This window comes from Oncorhynchus mykiss, chromosome 23 (genome assembly GCF_013265735.2).
Source record: "Oncorhynchus mykiss isolate Arlee chromosome 23, USDA_OmykA_1.1, whole genome shotgun sequence".
Classification (NCBI taxonomy): Eukaryota; Metazoa; Chordata; class Actinopteri; order Salmoniformes; family Salmonidae; genus Oncorhynchus; species Oncorhynchus mykiss.
In genome coordinates this window covers 38,171,717-38,195,084 of record NC_048587.1, presented here as the reverse complement: position 1 = coordinate 38,195,084, position 23,368 = coordinate 38,171,717, and the positions used below count along the sequence as shown (strand labels likewise).

General features: G+C 40.0%; 2 protein-coding genes across 3 annotated transcripts in view; both read left to right on the top strand.

Moving 5' to 3' along the window:
* Positions 1-2,900, top strand: part of LOC110502701 (leucine-rich repeat-containing protein 1) — a 79,222-nt gene extending 76,322 nt beyond the window's left edge. Inside the window, exons 14-15 of one of the 2 annotated variants that reach the window (XM_021580941.2) lie at positions 1,162-1,281; positions 1,430-2,900. In XM_021580941.2, coding sequence (XP_021436616.1) covers positions 1,162-1,281; positions 1,430-1,453 — 144 coding nt within the window. In that variant the 3' untranslated portion in view covers positions 1,454-2,900. Of the gene's footprint in view, positions 1-1,161 lie in introns of both variants that reach the window. The other variant, XM_021580940.2, reaches the window with a different exon arrangement.
* Positions 2,901-7,413: 4,513 nt separating this feature from the next.
* On the top strand, positions 7,414-17,604 carry LOC110502699 (protein lap4). Its single transcript, XM_036960667.1, has 7 exons — positions 7,414-7,874; positions 8,056-8,292; positions 8,505-8,594; positions 8,962-9,039; positions 11,120-11,425; positions 11,649-11,747; positions 15,776-17,604. The coding sequence occupies exons 2-7, from the start codon at positions 8,089-8,091 to the stop codon at positions 15,926-15,928; spliced, it is 930 nt and encodes a 309-aa protein (XP_036816562.1). The 5' UTR covers positions 7,414-7,874; positions 8,056-8,088; the 3' UTR covers positions 15,929-17,604.
* The last annotated feature ends 5,764 nt before the right edge of the window (positions 17,605-23,368 follow it).

The window sequence follows — 23,368 nt, the reverse complement described above, 5'->3', positions numbered from 1 at the left end:
ACTTAGTCATGTGCGCATTTTTATTTTTACGTATGGATAGTTGTTATCTTCGGAAGGTAAGGTATTGAAAACAGAGGTGCCAATAATTTTGAACCCTAGCTTTTTGAGAAAAAATTATTTGATTAACAAAATCTCTTTCTCTGTGCAACTGTATTAGTATAAAATAGTATCCCCATTTTCTTTAGCATACAATATATATACAGTATTAAAGAAAAATATTTTATCAAATGTGCCAATAATTTTGGACCTTAATGTATGTCCAAGTGCATATGTACACTCAGTTGCCAGTTAATTAGGTAGACCCATATAGTACCGGATCATAACCACGTGCTTCCAGAACAGCCTGAATTATTTGGGGACATGGAAATGTTGCTCAAATGGTATCAAGGGACCCAAGGTGTACTAGGCCCTGGACTCATGCTGCTTACACCAAATCTTGACTCTGCCATCAGCATGACACAACATGAACCGGGATTTGTCGGACCAGGCAATATTTTTTTTCCACTCCTCAATTGTTCAGTGTTGGTGATTGCGTGCCCGCTGGAGCCGCCTCTTGTTTTTAGCTGATAGGAGTGGAACCTGGTGTGGTCATTTGCTGCAATAGCACATTCGTGACAAGGACTGAAATGCGAATTTCACACCACTGTTGTTCTGCGCCGTTATTTGCCTGTTTGTGGCCCACCGGTTCGCTTGCACGATTCTTGCCATTCTCTTTCGACCTCTCATCAACAAGCTGTTTTCATCCACGGGACTGCCACTTACTTTATGTTTTTTGCACTATTTTCAGGATAGCCTAGACACTACCGTGCATGAAAAGCCTAGGAGGCCGGCCGTTTGAGATACTTGAACCGATGATCATACCACGGTTAAAGTTGCTTATGTCACCCGTTTTGCCCATTCTAATGTTCAATCGAACAGTAACTGAATGCCTGTCTGCCTGCTTTACAATATATAGCAACTCATGGCCATGTGACTCACTGTCTGTAGGAACAAACCATGCATAAACTGGTGACTGAGTGTATAACATATTATATACGTTGCTATGAAGGTAATATAATACATGACAGAATGACAGACCTGTTGATTAATCTGGGTCCATTCAGTCTTACAGCTCCATCTCACTGTTTCTCCTCCCTGTCCCTCTTTATTTCCTCCCCACAGGGAACGCTGATGCGACGGGCCACTCCTCACCCAGGCGAGCTGAAGACCATGAAGAAAGCAGCGGAGAACCTCCGCAACGACCTGAACGCTGCCAAAGGCCTGGATTCCAACAAAAACGAGGTCAATAATGCTACAGTCACCACGTCTGTGTGACTCTTACCTCAGAAACATTCTTACCTCTTGTGTCTCTCACCATGTTCTCCTGCACAACCCCTTGAACCTACTTTTCCCCACAAAACCCTCTGCGATCTACCTACCCCTCCTGCAGCTCATCCCTGGGACTCTGCTGTGATCCTCTTGTCCAGTATCTTACTTCATCTCCAATACCCTGCACGGTATCTGGCTCAGACTACCAGGGCCCATGTGCCTTCTTTTCAAACCGCAATAATATGCACAGGTGTGTTCCTTTTTAAAGGTATTTTTTAAAGTTAGTGCTTTTTAAAGATGTATTTGTTCCTTCTTTTTTTTTTTTACAGACAATAGGTAGTTGCACTACTGTAAGTCTTAAGTATATTAAATATTGTTGACATCTTTATATATATTTGTTTTATTTTTTAAATACTTTGGCAATATTTCTTTTTACATTTTGGGGATACTTAGTTTTTGGACCTACTGATTTAAGGATTATTGTATAGTCATTTGTGAATATCGATACTTTTATACTTTTTGGCAGCTCAGATGGTGTAAATTAAAACAATGTATAGCAAGTTTCTTAAACTATCGCAGAATTTAAAAAATGTTACCTTGGTATTTGGTACGTATTTTATTTCCTTTTTAGTGTTTTCCTTTTTAAGTAAAAAATTAACAAAAATGCAGTTGCTAATGTCTTATCAAAACAATATAATTCCCTTTGGGTGAGTAGACAGCCTCGAATCTTCTTTTCTACTCCATTGTCTAACTTCTTAATAAAATCCTAAACTCATTTTTATATAGACATGTTTGGTAATTTTGTAATTAAGTTTGGAACATGTACCATAACCACTCTCCCACATCAGATTGAGTGGAAGTGACAAGGCTGTCTTACTTTCTTTCATTGCGATTCACTGCTTTGAAATGTTTTCTTAATACCAGAAACAGCTGCATTTTAACATTTGCCACTTTCTCCCTTTAACACATGAGCTTAGACTTTCAATGGCCAATTTCATTACAAACAAGGTAATAAGAACCAGGGTGGAATCTTTTGAAAATGCAGTTTAAGCATACACTAATGCACTTCTTAGTTTATTGCGTCTTAATAAAACGGAATGTTCTTCAAATGGTACACTACAACATTGATTTAACTTTTTTTGTTTTAAATGTATTTCAAGGAGAGGACCATATAAATTTGTTTTAATGTGGATTTCATCTTTCTTTTAAAAATTATTTTATTTTAATGATCAAGCTGCACAAAAACACAATTTGAAATTGGCATGGACACTGAGCCTACAGATTTGGACGACTTTTAACCACTGATAAAATAAAATGGGTTTAAAACCAAACATGATTCGTTATTCCCCTTAACTTCGTTTTTAGTCCATTAGTCTTTAGTGTTTCAGCCTTTAGTCCTTTATGAAAAATGTAGACCTTCTGTTTTTACTTCACCATCTCACAATTGTTAACATGTCATCTAACGTCTCATATCTGTTAACATGTCAAATCATAAATGCCATATTTTTTGTATTCAAGCCGCACATGCCCGTTATCATTGATTATTCTTAAATACTGTATGTATTTGCCATTAAAATTGGATTAGATTTTAACCGTTTAATTTCCATTTTTTTAAAGGAAATCACTCATAGTTTTAACAAAGCCCATTGATAAAAAGCTCATCAGGGTGGTTATTCACACGTTAGTACTTTTTCCTCAACCATTCATCTCCTGTTTTGTCCATCCAACTTGCATTGCATGACTTGTGTATATAGTATGCAACACCTCACCTAACTGTCATGTCCTGTATGTGAAGTCTGCTTGTCTTGAAATGAGAGCGTAAGTATGGACTGCATTCAATGTTGCATTCACAAAGTTTAAATTCCATGTGTTTATCTCAAGTAGATGTTTATATTGTATTAATACAATGCAATGAGTATCGTTATCCCTAACCGTTCCCTGGTTTTATTTAGGCTTGTAAAGGCAAATTATACATCCCCCGAACAGCTTGTATGATTTTCAAGTCTACAGTACCTTCAGAAAGTATTCATACCTCTTGACTTATTCCACATTCTGTTCTTACAACCTGAATTCAACATGGATTACATATATTTTTCCCACCTATCTACACACAATACCCCATAATGACAAAGTGAAACATGTTTTTAGACATTTTTGCTAATTTATTGAAAATGAAATACAGCGACCCGCCTGAGTCAATACAAGTTAGAATTACCGCTGTGAGTCTTTCTGGGCAAGTCTCAGAGCTTTGCACACCTGGATTGTACAATAGTAGCCCATTATTCTTTTCAAACCGCTTCAAGCTCTGGCAAATTGGATGTTTATCGTTGCTAGACAACCATTTTCAAGATTTGCCTAGGGTTTCAAGTAGATTTAAGTCCAAACTGTAACTCGGCTATACAGGAACATTCACTGTCTTCTTGGTAAGCAACTCCAGTATAGATTTGGCCTTGTTTTAGGTTATTGTCCTGCTGAAAGGGGAATTCATCTCCCACTATCTGGTGGAAAGCAGACTGAACCAGGTTTTACTCTTGGATTTTGCCTGTGCTGATAGGTGAATTAATCTCCCAGTTTCTTGTGGAAAGCAGACTGAACAAGGTTTTACTCCAGGATTTTGCCTGTGCTTAGCTCCATTCAGTTTCTTTTTGTATCCTGAAAAACTCCCCAGTCTGTAATGATTAAAAGCATACTCATAACATGATGCAGCCGCCACTATGCTTGAAAAATATGAAGTATACAGATAGCCTAGTGGTTAGTGTTGGCCAGTAACCGAAAGGTTGCTGGATCAAATCCCGAGCTGACAAGGTAAAAATCTGTAATTCTGCCCCTGAACAAGGCAGTTAACCCACTGTAGGCCGTCATTGTAAATAAGCATTTGTTCTTAACTGACTTGTCTAGTTAAATAAAGGTTCCTTTTTTTTTTTTATAAATAAAAAAGTGTTGTATTGGATTTGCCCCAAACATAACACTGTAATTGAGAACAGGATGCATGTTTTGGAATAGTTTTCTGTACAGGCTTCCTTTTCACTCTATCAATTAGGTTAGTATTGTGGAGTAACAAGAATGTTGTTGATCTATCCTCAGTTTTCTCGTATCACAGTCATTAAACTCTGTTTTAAAATCCCTGGGTGGTTTTCTTCCTCTCCGGCAAGTGAGTTCGGAAGGGCGCCTGTATCTTTGTAGTGACTGGGTGTATTGAAACACCATGCTCAAAGGGATATTTTTACCCATCTACCAATCCTGTAGGTGCCCTTTGTGAGACATTGTAAAACCTTCCTGTCTTTGTGGTTTAATCTTTGTTTGAAATTCACTGTGGGACTGAGGGACCTTAAAGATAATTGTATGTGTGGGATACAGAGATGAGATAGTAATTCCAAAATCATGTTAAACGCTATTATTATTAAACAGAGTCCATGCAGTTTATTATGTGACTTGTTAAACAAATGTGTACTCTTGAACTTATTTAGGCTTGCCATAACAAATGGGTTGAATACTTAATGACTCAAGACATTTCAGCTTTTAATGTTTAATTACTTTGTAAACATTTCAAACAACTTCATTCCACTTTGACATAATGGGGTATTGTGTGTAGTCCAGTGACCATAAATCCCATTTTGAATCAATTTTAAATTCAGGCTGTAGCACAACAAAATGTAAGTCAAGGGTTTGTGAATACTTTCTGAAGGCACGATATCACCCTGCTTCTGAAGTGTTCTGGTCCTTAATAAATAACCAATAGAACTGTATAGCTTACTTTTCCTTATCTGCCATTTTGTAAAGGAAGTGTGTACATCTCCCAAAGGGACTGTCTCTCTGATTTCATCATTCCTGGAAAGGCAGAGCTCACTGTTTCCTGCCATGTCAGTAGACTTCTATAATTGATTAAAGCCTCTAGATTGCTACAATATCCTTTGGTCTTAACAGCTGCAATGATGTACGTGGTGCTTTGTCTCTGAAACCTAACAAATGAAATACAATCATCTACTGATAAATATGCATAGAGCTGGTCGTGACCGGCACTTAATTGCATGAGCAAGCAGTTCTTAAGTGTGTAAATTAATTAACAAGAATGTAAACTAATTGAGACTGGAGAACAAAGTTTCCTTTAATCTGAAATGTAGACAGATATACCGTCCGGTAAGAATATAATTTCACAATAACTAATTATCTCTGAAAACAGTACTGCTACATTACATAGCTTTCCTCCTCATGCCATGGTGCTCGTTTTGGCAGCCTGTCTAGTGCCTGCACAACTCACTGTATCATGATTCCATTTTAATCCTTCAAATATACAAATATTTAATCTGAGCATTATTAGTGCGAATGATCGAAAGGTCAATTTAAATTTAGTTCATAATCAAATAAAGTGTATTGTTGCTTAACAATACATAATCTAACACATTTTCTGTGTTAAATTGTAATTTATGTATAATGTGCGTCTGGTTTCCTCCTGGCTTTGTATTCTTATTGTGCAATAACTTCTGGATTTATCTCATTTTGAACAGCAATGCCTTAAATGTTCTATTCAGCTATTTTGACTTTATCAAATATTTTCGGGGTAACAATTAAGTACCTGATTTTGTTTTTAAATGAAAATCGTAAAAAATAAACAAATAGCTTCTGAGCAAAGAACCTCTCGAACAAGGATTTTGCTAGGAGTGGGCAAGGTAAAACTGATAATTAGCTGTTATTGGCAGAGAGTTTTAGAACTCTTTCTTATTGGTCTATTAGCTACTTTACTGCATGTGTTACCATGAAAGGCGAAAACTCCCTCCCACCAAAACAGGCAGAATTTTCAGCTGGACTTTTCAAACATCTCTTACACTAAAAGGGCATTATCATTTTCACAATTTCAGTATTAATCCAACCTCAATAGTGTGGAGATATATATAAATTAAATAGCGTTTGGGGTCTTGGCTATTTCACAGCACTTGGACACAGTCCACATACACTACATGACCAAAAGTTTGTGCAAACATGCTCGTTGAACATCTCTCTCCAAAATCATGGGCATTAATATGGAGTTGGTCCCCCCTTTGCTGCTTTAACAGCCTCTCTTCTGGGAAGGCTTTCCACTAGTTGTTGGAACATCGCTGCGGGGACTTGCTTCCATTCAGCCATGAGCATTAGTGAGGTTGGGTACGGATATTGGACGATTAGGCCTGGCTCGCATTCGGCGTTCCAATTCATGGGGTTGAGGTCAGGGCTCTATGCAGGCAAGTCAAGTTCTTCCACACCGATCTCAACAAACCATTTCTATATGGACCTCACTTTGTGTTCAGGGGCATTGTCATGCTGAAACAGGAAAGGGCCTTCCTCAAACTGTTGCCACAAAATTGGAAGCACAGAATTGTCTAGAATGTCATTGTATGCTGTAGCGTTAAGATTTCCCTTCACTGTAACAAAGGCGCCTAGCCCGAACCATTATTCCTCCTCCACCAAACTTTACAGTTGGCACTATGCATTGGGGCAGGTAGCGTTCTCCTGGCATCCGCCAAACCCGGATTCAAGCATGATTCATCACTCCAGAGAATGCATTTCCACTGCGCCAGAGTCCAATGGCGGTGAGATTTACACCACTCCAGCCGACACTTGGCATTGCGCATGGCAATCTTGGGTTTGTGTGCGGCTGCTTGGCCATGGAAACTCATTTCATGAAACACCTGACAAACAGTTATTGTGCTGACGTTGCTTCCAGAGGCAGTTTGGAACTCAGTGTGTGTTGCAACTGAGGACACAATTCTTATGCGCTACATGCTTCTGCATTCGGTGGTCCCATTCTGTGGACTACCACTTCGTGGCTTAGCTGTTGTTGCTCCTAGATGTTTCCACTTCACAATAACAGTGCTAACAGTTGACTGGGGCAGCTCTATCAGATCAGAAATTTGATGAACTGGCATACTATTACAGTGCCACGTTGAAAGTCACTGAGCTCTTCAGTAAGGCCATTCTAATGCCAATGTTTGTCTATGGAGATTGCATGGCTTTGTGCTCGATTTTATACACCTGTCAGCAACGGTTGTTGGCTGAAACAGCCGAATCCACTAATTTGAAGTGGTGTCCACATGCTTTTGTGCATATAGTGTACATTCCTGCTCATGAACTTAAAAGAAAAGTAAAGGCAGGTTGTAAGCTGACTGGTATATACGAATGTTTATTGTGTTACTGTGAGTACACTAGTCTAAAACTGTGCACTATTTCAGTTTAAAACTAAATGACACAATTTTAAAGTAGATATGTTTATCTTTGAAGTGTAATCTCAATAAGCAAAATGAGTTCTGATCCACAATCAGACTAATCTGCAATCATTGTAGACTAATCATAACATGTTTAGCTATGCATGATATTTTCTGACTCTCCAGGGGTGTAGAAATGCTCAGGCTAACACATCCTCCAGTCGCAGCAGTAGCCACAACTGGCCCATCTCTGGCCTGCGCTGGGTGGGATCCTCCAAGGAGCTCCTGCATGGGGGCCTCAACCTGTTCCCCGTCAATGACAGCGTGAGGGGACACTGCTCCAGTCCAGAGAAGGATGCTGAGCAGATCGAGGAGGAACAGCTTGAAGACGTGAGCATACTCTTCCGTTGACCTTATGTCTCATTGTTGTCTTTGATTTGATTCGATTTTCTTTAGATTTTGACGTCCCACTTATTGGGTAGATCAAAAGGTTGTACTTAAGCTGCTGAAAGCTACAGATTGCAACTTTTTCCTTTCTCTCCCTCTTCCTTCTCTCCTTCCCTTCTCCCAGGATGGTTCTGTCCATTTCTCTGAGGGAGAGGGGATGCCCAGGAGGTTCAGGCATGACAGAGGAGACATCCAGGAGGACAGGAAACTGCAGCGATGCAGAGCTCAGCAAGCAGGGCCCAGTCCCCAGTCCCCCCCACATAGCACTGAAAAGTTTGCTAGCTCCGGGAAACAGGTCCAAGCTGGGGCTGCCGACAGGACCTCGTCACCAGACTCGGTCATCTCCAAAGTGCCCTTAAGAGTAAATCTGCACGCCCTATGATATAATGTATTCCATTTGTTTTTCAAACTTCAGTTCCTACTAGTGCTAAAATGCAAGTCCCATGGTATAGAAGCTTTGTGGTAGAGGTGTACCATCATTTTTCATTTTGTATGCAGGCCAAGTTTTTCCTGTAGGTTGCTCTGTTGAGATACAGGCTCCTTTGTACTCTAATTGTGTTTTTCCCCACTTAGCTACAGATCAAAGTTTGCGGCCAGAGGGGCAGTCTGGGAATCAGCATTGCAGGAGGGAAGGGCTCTCTGCCTTACAAGGAGCGTGATGAGGTCAGCCTTATCGCAGGAGCAGCAGAGCTGTCAGACTTGATGCGGCACTGCTGCAACTCCCAATCGAAGCAACACCTCCTGCATTATAACCATAGCTAATAATAATATCTGTGGAGTGGCATTTATTAATGGCAGGAATGTTATCCAGCAGTAATATAGCAGAATATTTACTTAAGTAGTTGATATTACATTTCAGTGGTAGGTCTCAGCTGACTTATTTAAGAAGCATGAGAGATGCAGACAAATCCAGATTCAGATTATTGGAGGCGCAGTGAAACCACAGTTGATTAAAAAAAATTCCTTGATCATGTTCACTATTTAAATGCCAGTTGTTGTACTTCTACTAGTGTATATTTTCCTTTTTCAGGGCATCTTTATTTCCAGAGTGTCGAAAGGAGGGCCATCAGAAAAGGCGGGGGTCCACATTGGAGACAGAGTACTGGAGGTTGGACATAACATCCTCCCATGTTTATAGTCCCTGTAGTTTTAGCCGTTCTGATTATTTACATGTAGGTCTTTTGACCACCATATGATAAATCACCAGCCCCATCCCCTCCATACCAGGCTTAGTAAAAGAGGCCATTGCAATTCACCTCCTGGCCAGCGGAGGGCGCCATTAGATGGACACAAACTGTTGGCTGCAGTGTTAGACAGCCTCTTTTTCTGCATGTACAGTGAGGGAAAAAAGTATTTGATCCCCTGCTGATTTTGTACGTTTGCCCACTGACAAAGAAATTATCAGTCTATAATTTTAATGGTAGGTTTATTTGAACAGTGAGAGACAGAATACAACAAAAATCCAGAAAAACGCATGTCAAAAATGTTATAAATTGATTTGCATTTTAATGAGAGAAATAAGTATTTGACACCCTCTCAATCAGAAAGATTTCTGGCTTCCAGGTCTCTTTTATACAGGTAACGAGCTGAGATTAGGAGCACTCTCTTAAAGGGAGTGCTCCTAATCTCAGTTTGTTACCTGTATAAAAGACACCTGTCCACAGAAGCAATCAATCAATCAGATTCCAAACTCTCCACCATGGCCAAGACCAAAGAGCTCTCCAAGGATGTCAGGGACAAGATTGTAGACCTACACAAGGCTGGAATGGGCTACAAGACCATCGCCAAGCAGCTTGGTGAGAAGGTGACAACAGTTGGTGCGATTATTCGCAAATGGAAGAAACACAAAATAACTGTCAATCTCCCTCGGCCTGGGGCTCCATGCGAGATCTCACCTCGTGGAGTTGCAATGATCATGAGAACGGTGAGGAATCAGCCCAGAACTACATGGGAGGATCTTGTCAATGATCTCAAGGCAGCTGGGACCATAGTCACCAAGAAAACAATTGGTAACACACTACGCATTGAAGGACTGAAATCTTGCAGTGCCCGCAAGGTCCCCCTGCTCAAGAAAGCACATGTACATGCCCATCTGAAGTTTGCCAATGAACATCTGAATGATTCAGAGGACAACTGGGTGGAATTGTTGTGGTCAGATGAGACCAAAATTTAGCTCTTTGGCATCAACTCAACTCACCTTGTTTGGAGGAGGAGGAATGCTGCCTATGACCCCAAGAATACCATCTCAACCAGTCACAAAAGGAGGTGGAAACATTATGCTTTGGGGGTGTTTTTCTGCTAAGGGGACAGGACAACTTCACCGCATCAAAGGGACGATGGACGGGGCCATGTACCGTCAAATCTTGGATGAGAACCTCCTTCCCTCAGCCAGGGCATTGAAAATGGGTAGTGGATGGGTATTCCAGCATGACAATGACCCAAAACACACGGCCAATGTAACAAAGGATTGGCTCAAGAAGAAGCACATTAAGGTCCTGGAGTGGCCTAGCCAGTCTCCAGACCTTAATCCCATAGAACATCTGTGGAGGGAGCTGAAGGTTCGAGTTGACAAACTTCAGCCTCGAAACCTTATTGACTTGGAGAAGATCTGCAAAGAGGAGTGGGACAAAATCCCTCCTGAGATGTGTGCAAACCTGGTGGCCTACTACAAGAAACGTCTGACCTCTGTGATTGCCAACAAGGATTTTGCCACCAAGTACTAAGTCACGTTTTGCTGTTATTCTGTCTCTCACTGTTCAAATAAACCTACCATTAAAATTATAGAGTAATCATTTCTTTGTCAGTGGGCAAACGTACAAAATCAGCAGGGGGCTCAAATACTTTTTTCCCTCACTGTATAGGCTACTGTTACAACAAAGTTATGCTGGTTTATAGAACAAACAATATTTTGCTCTTAAAGCAAGTATACAAAAATATATATATCTAGAGGGTAGATAACAATATATGAGTGATATTGCTATTGGTCAAAGAATTTATCTTTCATTGGCACTACAAATGAAATGTCAAACTCTTAGACCAAATGTGGATATGAATTGTGGGCCCATAAATATACCTGTTTATTTTAAGTGAATGCACATTCTGATGCGATAGCTTCTATTACCCACCCTTGACCCCTGCTTCTACTTTTGTTGGCATCCAACCGGATCATTTGTCACTTGTCCATCCAGGTCAATGGCCTGGACATGCAGCAGGTCAGCCACCATGAGGCTGTCACTGTCCTGAGGAATGCCGGGAGCTGCATCAAGATGAAAGTCATGAGGGAGAGGACTATCCCGCGCCTCCATGCCTGCCGGGCCCAGCAGGAAAGCACTGTTGCCGTCACCGCGGAGACGGACATTCTCATGAGCTGGCAGCTTGTTGACCTGGAGGATGGACGCCAGCGACCCAAGGCCAAGCAGCCAGGTTCGGAGCCCTCTGTGGATTGTGACCTGACCAAGAGGATTGCGGCTGGAATCTGTAACGGCAATGGAGGGGTGAGTGGAGTTGACCACTAATGGCTCTAACTATAATTGTGTTGACAAAATAAAGGTGAGGCAGAACATAATCATTTTAGGTTGGATATTTCACAGGTATCAGAAAGTCCTCAAGATGTCCTTTTTAAAATGACTCCATTATTATACTGTCTTGTGTTCTCTGAACATTCTCTCCAGCTAGGTTATGGTTTTCATTATTGTTCGTGTCTTTGTTTCTTTTCAGTCTGATCTGCAGAGCGATCTTAATTGGTCCTTCTTAAAACGAGAACCGGAGGTCTCGTTTAAAAGCAATGCACTTCAAGTGGTGAAAAATACAATGACGGTAAGCAAAAGGATCTTCTCATGGGTCAAAAAAATATGTCCTTTCTTCACCCCCTCTCCTTTATCTGCACTAGTCTGAAAAACTGACAAGGTGAAAGCCAGCTAGTGGAAGCTCATCATTAGGCTGGTTTTCACCTGGTCAAGTCTTTAACAACCAGTCCAGTTAATGGGAAGGAGACAAAGGCAGGACAGATTATGATATATATTTTTTAAGAGCCTCGCAAGACTTTCTGATGCACATAGCTGTGGGAAGTAGGTGTGCTGGGGGTGCAGTGGCACCCCCTAATAAATGTAAATAATCTTGCCAAAATGTGTCAAAAAAATATTTTCCACAAAACTCCTGTCTGAACCGTCATTAAGAAAACAAAAATACTACACCAGAGAGCGTAATTCAGCTACAGGGGATCAATAGCTTCTAAAAAAATTGCTGTGGATTAAGTTTTATCACAAACACTTACAGGCCACAATTTGGGCAGTACGAGCGCTAAATGTAGAACAGCTTGTTGCATTGTGGCCATAGACACAATCCATACAATGATTTTGGAACCTCTAACCCTGGCACTGACAGTTAAACTGATGGGTACACTAGCAATAGCTGCCAGTCCTGACTTGAATGGGAACTGCCATCTATGGATTATATTTGTATGGCTGTCAGTTTGCCCTTCACACATTTCAAAATACAATGGCGAGAAAAACATAGACCTACTGTTTGGAAAGCAAATGACTACGAATCTGTCAATTCTCAACAACGTTTGAGCTATTCTGAGTGGGCAGCACTGTTTTTCAAAGTAGCTTATCTTGAGATATTGGAACAAGTGAAAGTTTATTTGTAGCATACTATATACAGTATATATCAGGATGTCCGATAGGAGAATTTGGTGCCCGACCAGTCATGCATATGGATCGGGTGCGTAACCCATTAGGAAGTACACCTACGCCGCCATCAATAAACAAGTCATATTGGCCAAATAAGCCACGTCCTTAAAAACAGCCTTTAACAAATTACAGAAAGACTATTCCTTGTTTCAATTGCGGCCATTCTGACCTTGAGCAAGTCAGTTAACCCCCAATAATAACTGCTCCCTGAGCGCTGATGACGTGGAAGTTGATTAAAGCACCCCCTCTCTGATTCGGAGGGGTTGGGTCAAATGCGGAAGACTCATTCCGTTGTGCAACTGACTAGGTATGCCCTTTCCCTGACATTTTTGTTTGTTTTTACATTCCTAAAACAGGAAGAGAAGCCCAGAAAGATAGAGATATGCAACGACACCTGCATGCATTTCTTAATCCATGTCAGATATACAGTGCCTTGCGAAAGTATTCGGCCCCCTTGAACTTTGCGACCTTTTGCCACATTTCAGGCTTCAAACATAAAGATATAAAACTGTATTTTTTTGTGAAGAATCAACAACAAGTGGGACACAATCATGAAGTGAAACGACATTTATTGGATATTTCAAACTTTTTTAACAAAAAAAATTGGGCGTGCAAAATTATTCAGCCCCCTTAAGTTAATACTTTGTAGCGCCACCTTTTGCTGCGATTACAGCTGTAAGTCGCTTGGGGTATGTCTCTATCAGTTTTGCACATCGAGAGACTGAATTTTTTTCCCATTCCTCCTTGCAAAACAGCTCGAGCTCAATGAGGTTGGATGGAGAGCATTTGTGAACAGCAGTTTTCAGTTCTTTCCACAGATTCTCGATTGGATTCAGGTCTGGACTTTGACTTGGCCATTCTAACACCTGGATATGTTTATTTTTGAACCATTCCATTGTAGATTTTGCTTTATGTTTTGGATCATTGTCTTGTTGGAAGACAAATCTCCGTCCCAGTCTCAGGTCTTTTGCAGACTCCATCAGGTTTTCTTCCAGAATGGTCCTGTATTTGGCTCCATCCATCTTTCCATCAATTTTAACCATCTTCCCTGTCCCTGCTGAAGAAAAGCAGGCCCAAACCATGATGCTGCCACCACCATGTTTGACAGTGGGGATGGTGTGTTCAGCTGTGTTGCTTTTACGCCAAACATAACGTTTTGCATTGTTGCCAAAAAGTTCAATTTTGGTTTCATCTGACTAGAGCACCTTCTTCCACATGTTTGGTGTGTCTCCCAGGTGGCTTGTGGCAAACTTTAAACGACACTTTTTATGGATATCTTTAAGAAATGGCTTTCTTCTTGCCACTCTTCCATAAAGGCCAGATTTGTGCAATATACGACTGATTGTTGTCCTATGGACAGAGTCTCCCACCTAAGCTGTAGATCTCTGCAGTTCATCCAGAGTGATCATGGGCCTCTTGGCTGCATCTCTGATCAGTCTTCTCCTTGTATGAGCTGAAAGTTTAGAGGGACGGCCAGGTCTTGGTAGATTTGCAGTGGTCTGATACTCCTTCCATTTCAATATTATCGCTTGCACAGTGCTCCTTGGGATGTTTAAAGCTTGGGAAATCTTTTTGTATCCAAATCCGGCTTTAAACTTCTTCACAACAGTATCTCGGACCTGCCTGGTGTGTTCCTTGTTCTTCATGATGCTCTCTGCGCTTTTAACGGACCTCTGAGACTATCACAGTGCAGGTGCATTTATACGGAGACTTGATTACACACAGGTGGATTGTATTTATCATCATTAGTCATTTAGGTCAACATTGGATCATTCAGAGATCCTCACTGAACTTCTGGAGAGAGTTTGCTGCACTGAAAGTAAAGGGGCTGAATAATTTTGCAATCCCAATTTTTCAGTTTTTGATTTGTTAAAAAAGTTTGAAATATCCAATAAATGTCGTTCCTCTTCATGATTGTGTCCCACTTGTTGTTGATTCTTCACAAAAAAATACAGTTTTATATCTTTATGTTTGAAGCCTGAAATGTGGCAAAAGGTCGCAAAGTTCAAGGGGGCCGAATACTTTCGCAAGGCACTGTAGGCATGAAGAAGGAGGCTAATTTGTTAATCAAAATATTATATTGTTAGATTATAGGAATAACTCTGGTAGTCCTCAAACTTTCTTCCTCACCTCAAGTTCAACTGTCGGAGTCAGTTGGAGGGCAAGTGTGCACTGCCTTCATATCATAAGCCTGCAGTATAATAGGCTAATAGCCATACCATACCAAACCTTCACAAAAGTTTCTAAACTTTATTTGGGTAATATCAAAAGTAAGTCAGGCCGTTGTTCATAGTGAAAATACGAGCAGGATATTATATTGCGGCAAACACAACATTACAGTTGAAACTTCATTTGGCCAAAGAAAATGTCCCAACAGAATAAAACAAAACAAAACGTTTTACTTTTTAGATTTAGGTTATTAAGTAGGCCTTCAATAATAACAATGATATACAATAATAATAAATACAAGAAATTGTATCCTACCTGAATAGTGAGTCTCACAGTAGTATCCCGCATTTGGCCATTTGTGTGGTATTTAAAAATTATTCTGCTAATGTCGTCGATCACGTAAATGACGTAGAATTGGATGAAATGCGTTTATAAAGCGCACAAAAAAAATCCAGACCCTTCTAAAAAAAAAGTTTTTAAATGTCTGCTGAGCTGCATGCCCGTCCCCTCCAGCATCTCCCACCTCAACACATCTTCCCACCGTGTCTATGCTGATGCAATCTTTGCAACTCGTCAGTCATCTCAGTCCCTTAGATGTACACTCTTGTTGAATAACTAATCATTTACAGTATTAGCACTATCAAACGCCCTTAACGGGATTCTTCACTTCAAATGTTTGTCAGATGTGTTCTAAGCTCATAAGTGGTGTAATATCAAGTTTAGGTCATGTCTCACACCATCTGTTGTTTAGATCATATTATAGTATACCTCAACCCCAGATGAATCGAAAAGATACACACTGTCAAATTTCCACATTTTATTCAGTGTGTCTTTTCCATTAATTTGGGATTGGGGTGTAAATTTAGACAACAGATAGTCAGCTGTGGACTCATCACAACAATTGTGAAATGTCAGTATGCCTTCAAACTAACTCATTTTATTTCCCACCCATTAATGTTCAATTTCTGGGCAATTTCCTGCTAGATACCTCGGATTATCCTCACCCACCCCTCCACCTCAGACGAGGATGTAGAGCCGATGACACAGGACCCTGGCAGTGAGCCATTAGAGGACTTTGAAGATCCTGACAGCCACATCCACTCTGAGTGCTTTAACAGTGCGTTCTATCCCCCCTGACCACATGCCTAAAGTTTGCAATGCTGAAAACAACTGACTTGTTATACACAATCCACTGGGCACAGATGTCAGTTCAACGTGTAGTTTTGATTTACATTTGGTTGAGTTGTAAAATCAACAAAAAATGTCACCATGTCATTGGATTTAGGTTAAAAGTTGGGTGAAAAAAATACAAAATTCCCTTAAGTTGATGACTTTTTCCAATCAGTTTTCCACATTGATTTAACGTCAACATATTACATTTTTTTGGTTGAAATTATGTCTTTTGTATAGATTGACTTGTTTAAAAAATGATATTCCAGCTAAAGATTTGTTTACATGATTAAGAAACTAGTAAAAATGGCTGTTGTCCTTGCACTGCTATTTTGGGATGATTTACACCACTGTTTTGTTGAATTAATGTTGATGGCTGCTACAGTAAATGTTAAGACCATGGCAGGAATTAACTCATTAACTTGTGCCAAAACTCTTTGTTTTGGCACAAAAATAGACTTGTTTTGCATTGCATCAGCCATGTGGGAGACGAACCACAATGAATCAAGACAAAAATAGTATTGTTACACTCCAGCTTCTCTGTCTCTGAAAGGGAGATTCATAAAACAAAGGATAGTTATTTAGAGGAAAAATATCTGTACGACACTTAAAATCTGTTGTGCACTTTCAATTTAGAAGTTTGTGTTCAGTTGGGCAAAGTGTTATTCTTCTAGCTACCTCTACCAATGAGCCACTGAAGCAGATGTTTTGGCAAATGTTATGCCCCCCTAGCCACGAGAGAGAGATGTCCTTTTACTCTCCCCAATAGGAGCTTAGATAAAATGTCACATGCCTGGAGTGACTAGACAGTGGGTGTGTCCCTGCCGAGGCTCTGGAGACAGTCTGAACCCTGACCCCCTTCTCCTAACACCTGCAACCCAATGCTGTCTTTTCACCTGGTGGAAATATTTCTAATGTATGAAAGGCCAGTCAGTCTAGATGTCATAACCTCTTAATACTTCTATACTGGTCTGAGTCACCCGGAAAGGAGTCTTTCATGTAGTAGTTGTGGTGATGTCTTCAAATGTACTTTGAATTAAGAGAGTGTGATGTTGCTAAAGAGATAGCAAATCAATTGATTTCACACTTCTCAGGTTTGATGCCTCGCCAATGCCTTTGGTATTCTCACCACCGTGTGTACACGATGGCTACTTCTAATGTTATTTCTAGAAAATTGTGTATGAAGACTCTCGCCTGAGAGAATATTCTTGCTTACTCTTCAGTCCACGCTGAAAAGCACCAATGTTCCGGTTATGATATGTCAGTTACGACAGAAATCATTCTAGGCAGCAAAGCAATAAACCTCAGTCTTCCTTTAGCATTATTCCATCACGCCTCTGCTGTCGCTGAAAGGTAGCATTGGTATACCAGCAGAGGAGAGGCTTATTGTGGAGATAATGAAAGATTTATGTTGTGCCCACATTTTCTGCAAGAATCTTAGCCAGAGTTTTTAGTTATGCATTGCCTCTGAATAAAGATACCTTGTTTACTGATTCCAATCTGTGTAAAATCAAAGAAAGAATTGTACTAGAATGTGGAACACTTTAGACCTCACTTTCCTTGTAAGATAATATTTTATTTTGATGTTCATTCTCACCATTCTTATATTGCCAAATACTTAATTTCTCAATAAAAAGTTATCTGAAAGATTTGTTTAGCAAACTTTTTTTAAAGCTCTGTGAAACCTGTATTTTTCCAAGTTAGAGGTAAGTGCAACTCCAAAAGGGTGTACATGTACAAATGACACAGCTACACATTTATGTTCCTTGTTTGAAAGGGACCTTTTAATTGACCTATGATTAGTTTCTGCTGTGCCGGTGCACCTCTTGTATCCCATTGGCCACAACAGCTTGCTTTTCCCAGCTAGTCTGCAGGATGCTCAATACTCTGCTCGAATAGCTGGAGTAGCAAGGTCACGACCTCCGGCGTGCCCGCCTTTTTACCTTGTCTTCCACACACACTTTACATGTTTTAAAAATTGTGTAAGGGTTTTGACTCTTCAATGCTGTACATGAAATAAACTTGTAAGGGTGGTGCTCCCTGACTTAAATGTAAGATTGAAGAAAGCTGTCAAAGAAAGCTGTCATTTCTACTGTATATAAACAGATGGCAGAGTATCATATTACTACAGATTATGTGTGCGTTTGTATTGAATTTAGACGTTATGGAATTACATCTGAAGTGAAAATATACTGAATCTGGTTTAGTGAAACTGTCTTGGGTAGGGTGGAGAAGGTTCTGAGACTGATGGGTATAGCAGTGCAAAGTAATTATTGCCAGGAAGTTTACAAATGTGATGATAGATCATGTTATTGTTAAAGCATTATTGGTTTATACATTGTCATTAATTTTTCATTCTCACAGAGACGAAAGAAAGGCCTATCGAGCAGCACAATGACTCATATGTCGAGCAGCACGATGATATGTCTGGACAGACGCTGACTGATGACATCACAAGGGAAGTAAGGGCTGAGACAGAGCTCTGATGTTTTTGTTCACATTTCTTGGAAACAATGAAGGTCTGCACTCAGCAATTTGAAGTGGAAGAAAATGTTACCCATATTTCTCAGGAAATACACACCACAATACATAAAAATGCAGTGGAGTGAGGGATAGCCTGTTGGTCAGGGTTATTCCTTAGTGTTCCTTCTGGCAGAAGCAGGTTGCTGTGCATTCATAGTGTTGCCAAGGTGCAGAGAACATCCCCACAGCCACATACACAAGAGAACATCAATTACTACTGGGTTGGGTTGATATTTGCTGACACTAACATATCACTTTCTTTCGAATCAAGAAAGTCAAAAACGTCTCGCTAAAATTATTTTGGAACTAAATAATGTAGATAACTGGTTCAAAGCAAATAAGTTGTCCCTAAATGGAAAAACAAAATCATTATAATTATATTCCAATTCAAACTGAACCTTTTCCCTCTTTCTTTTCAAATTCAGGCTAATAATTTTCGCCTTGAACTGCCACCGATCTGAACACCCCTTTTCTGTATCAGATTAGGGCAAATTTTCCATCACTTACAGAAGTCCGTTTTTATGGAACAGTCTCTCAGACCACCTCAATAACTGTAACAATTTCAACTCCTTCAAATACAAAATGAAAAAAGATCTACTGGATATTCCATACAATGACTCATCCCAATAATCGTCTGCCGATCTGTCAATGTTGATTTGACCGGAATCAATCTAATTTATTTTTAACCCTAATCCATCATGTTTTTCTTTGTGTAAATCCCCAACTATTTGCTTCTCTGTTTTAATAATCATGATATCATTTTTTGTTCTGCTCTATAAATATTTGAAACTTGCCCTTACAAGCCCCTCAGGTAGTTTTCTTTTGTTTACCTCTCCTGCACATGCACTTTTCACTTGGCTTTTAAACTCACATTGGTCACGTTCTCCTGCTCAGACGTTATGTGCCACGTCATTGACTGTGCAGTCGGGTACCAGATTGCTTTAACATGATGGGGTTAGCTGATGCGTAAAATACCTACCCAGGCATTGTAAGATCTGGCAGGCGTCAGCAACCTGCATGCGCCCCATTGTCTTGTATTTTCTTGTGTGCAATTTTTTTAAAATAAATGTCGACATGTGACTCAAAAGACAAAACCAATCAAAAACTGGATTCCTGGAAGAAGAAAAAAATACCCCAAAGTGAAAGAGCTTGTTTACAATTCATCAGTTGTTTATTTTGGTTTACACTGGTTTTTGTTGAGTACTCCCAATATATTACATACTTTGTTCTTGTAACATACAAACAATTATGTTTTTTGACTGAATACAGGCAGGGTTTGTCCCAGACACAGAAATTATTTCAGGTAGGAGTAGAAATTAACTCAGTGCAGTCAAATACACCAATCATACTGTATATACTACCTATCAAAAGTTTGGGGTCACTTAGAAATGTCCTTGTTTTTGAAAGAAAGCGCTTTTTTTGTCCACTAAAATAACATCAAATTGATCAGAAATAGTGTAGAAATTTTAATGTTGTAAATGACTAATGTAGCTGGAAGCGGCTGATTTTTTAAAATTTTTTTAATTGAATATCTACATAGGTGTACAGAGACCCATTTATCAGCAACCATCACTCTGGTGTTCCAATGGCACATTGTGTTAGCTAATCCAAGTTTATCATTTTAAAGGCCTAATTGATCATTAGAAAACCCTTTTGCAATTATGTCAGCACAGCTGAAAACTGTTGTGCTGATTTAAAGAAGCAATAAAACTGGCCTTTAGACTAGTTGAGTATCTGGAGCATCGGCATTTTTGAGTTTGATTACAGGCTCGAAATGGCCAGAAACAAAGAACTTTCTTCTGAAACTCGTCAGTATATTATTTTTCTGAGAAATGAAGGCTATTCCATGCGAGAAATTGCCAAGTAACTGAAGATCTTGTACAACGATGTGTAAGAGGACAAGTACATTAGTGTCTAGTTTAAGAAACAGACGTCTCAAGTCCTCAACTGGCAGCTTCATTAAATAGTACCTGCAAAACACCAGTCTCAACATCAACAGTGAAGAGGCGACTCTGGGATGCTGGCCTTCTAGGAAGAATTTCTCTGTCCAGTGTATGTGTTCTTTTGCCTATCTTAATCTTCTGTTTTTATTGGCCAGTCTGAGATATGGCTTTTTCTTTGCAACTCTGCCTAGAAGGCCAGCATTCCGGAGTTACCTGTTATGCCTTAGACCCCCCTCCCCCAAACACCACGTAAAGTATATTTGGTGAAAGATAAAAATCCAACTAAAATTGTAGCTGAGAGAGAAGTTAGTGCTTTTGAAATTATACACTATGTGTGGGGCATTAAACACTGTCTGCTGACATCTGACATTGCACATGTAAACACAATTACTATGACAGAAGGGGCAGGCTTGCCAGCTCTATTGTTAGTAGATGTAATGTACAAATCTGACATTTAGCAGACGCTTTTTTCCAAAGCGTCTTAGTCATTTTACATATGGGTGGTCCGGGAATTTAACTCCCTACCCTGGTGCTTCAAGCACCATGCTCTACCAACTGAGCTACAGAGGATATAGAGTACACACTTCTTCCTCTCATTATATTGCAGTTCCAGTCCTAGACAGGGGGAGGGAAATGATTGGGCAGAGGTGGACAGGGACAGCTGTAACAGGAATGAGGAATGTGACACGCTCAAGGGCTTAAACTCCACTCCCAAGGTCTGCTTTCGTTGGCTGGTCAGGAGTGACACGGACTGGCCGGGTGGGGGAGGGCACATTTTAAAGCCTAACTTGTTTTGAGCCACCTGATGAGTCATTATTCGGAGACACTCCGCAACAGTCTGCTGTCTCGATTTACTGTCAGATTTCAGGTGGATTTGACTCATGGGTAGACGAACAGGTCTGCTCTGTCTGCTCTCTCTACTGCCGAATAAACTAAACCAGTTCTACTGCAGATTCACCCCCCCATCATCATCTACCACCAACCCCCCACTGTCTTCCCTCCCCTACTCCTCTATAGGCTCCCCTCCCCTCTGTCCCAATAGAGTTCACCAGCTTTTAGTCCTAATACCCAGACATTATTTACCTCTGGTTCGTTCAGCCATCCCTATGGGGAAATTAATGGTGAAAGAACAGAGTTTTGGGATAAACGCAGAAAATAAGGTCTGAGGTTAACACAGGCTTAGGAGCTCTTTGAGGACATTGCAGATTTACGCCCCCTTTGGAGAAATTGGGTACCCCTAGTAAACTGAAAAAAAAAATGTCAAAAATTGCTAATATATGCATATAATAATTATTATTGGATAGAAAACACTCTAAAGCTTCTAAAACCGTTGGAATTATGTCTGTAAGTATAGCAGAACTCACAGGGCATGCATTCTTCCAAACTAGTTTTGTGGTCATGAAAGTTGGAGCAACTTTGACGTCATCGCCCCCACCCTTCCCTACCACTTATGGATCTGGGGACACTTTCCATCTCTTCCACTAGATGTCCTCTTTCTGTAGAGCGTTTAATCGTTCAAATCGCGCGAGCATTGGCCCTATGGGAGTGATTTGAGTAAGTGCCGCGAGAAAAAACCTGTGCGTTAGGGCGCGAATTGGTCACAGCCATTCCTTTGTTCCAGCACTCCTGGGAAGAGCAAACGATGCCCGGTTGAATTGAAATTTGTTTTGTGTGTTAAAAACATCATAAAGCTTGCTTCTGCACTTAGTTTGACCTGTTTAGTCGACATATAATATGTAATTTTGAAGTTTTGATGCGCAACGTTTCCGGACCAGAGGACATTTTGGGTGCATTTCAGCTGATGTTATTAGCTGTAGCTAATACAAAGACGCAAGACTTGAAACCAAACGATGTATTGGGTAAGTATGAACCCTTCCAGAACATTCTGAACGAAGACCATCGAAGGTAAGGGAATATTTATGCTTAAATCTGTGTTTCTGTTGACTCCAACATTACGGAGAAATGTAGCTTATATCTGAGCGCCGTCTCAGCAAATTGAATAGTGTGCGATTTCTGTAATGTTAAAAATAAATGTACCAAAGCGGTTGCATAAAGAAGCAGTGTATCTTTCTAACTATATGTAGAACATGTATATTTAGCCAAAGTTTATGATGTCTATTTACGTTATCTTGCCGAGCTACCTAGATTTCCTGCGGGCATTTTTGAGTAATTTCTGAACATGAGCACATTGTAAATGGACATTTATGGATATATATGGCATATTATTGAAAAAAAAAAATGTACTGTGTAACATGTCCTATTACTGTCATCTGATGAAGATTTTCAAAAGGTTAGTGAGCGATTTATTTTTTAATCCTGCTTTTATAATTTTATATTTTCTGGGACAAAATGGCTGCCGCTTGTCTTGGTTTCGGTGGTGGTCTAATATAAATATGTGGTGTGTTTTCGCCGTAAAACATTTAAAAAATCTGACATGCTGGGTAGATGAACAAGGTGTTTATCTTTCTATTGGACTTGTTAATGTGTGGAGGTTAAATATTTCTAAGAATATTTTTGCGTTCCATGCGCCACGGTTTGAGCTGAACGGGGGGGAGGAGTTCCTCTAGAGGAACTCCTCGCATCAACAGGTTAGGAGATCTTATAAGTTTTGTTATATGAGATATCAGTCAGTTAACATGACTTTTATGGATTAGGAAGCCTTTGTGCTATTTTAAAATGAGAAATGTTTCAAAATTCACAAAAATGACATTAGCAAATGAAGATTATCTCATTGAGCAAATGTTATAAGCTCTACCCCTGTGTTTACCACAGACCTTATTTTTGGTATTTAAACAAAACCCTTAAAAAAAATGAATTTCCCCATAGGCTTTTTCGTACAAACCATGGCGGAGTTGGTGCCTACAAAAAGACAATATTACTATTTATCTCTATGCCAAAAATAATAAATAATGTCATTTCTAAACGGTTCACCCGATATGGA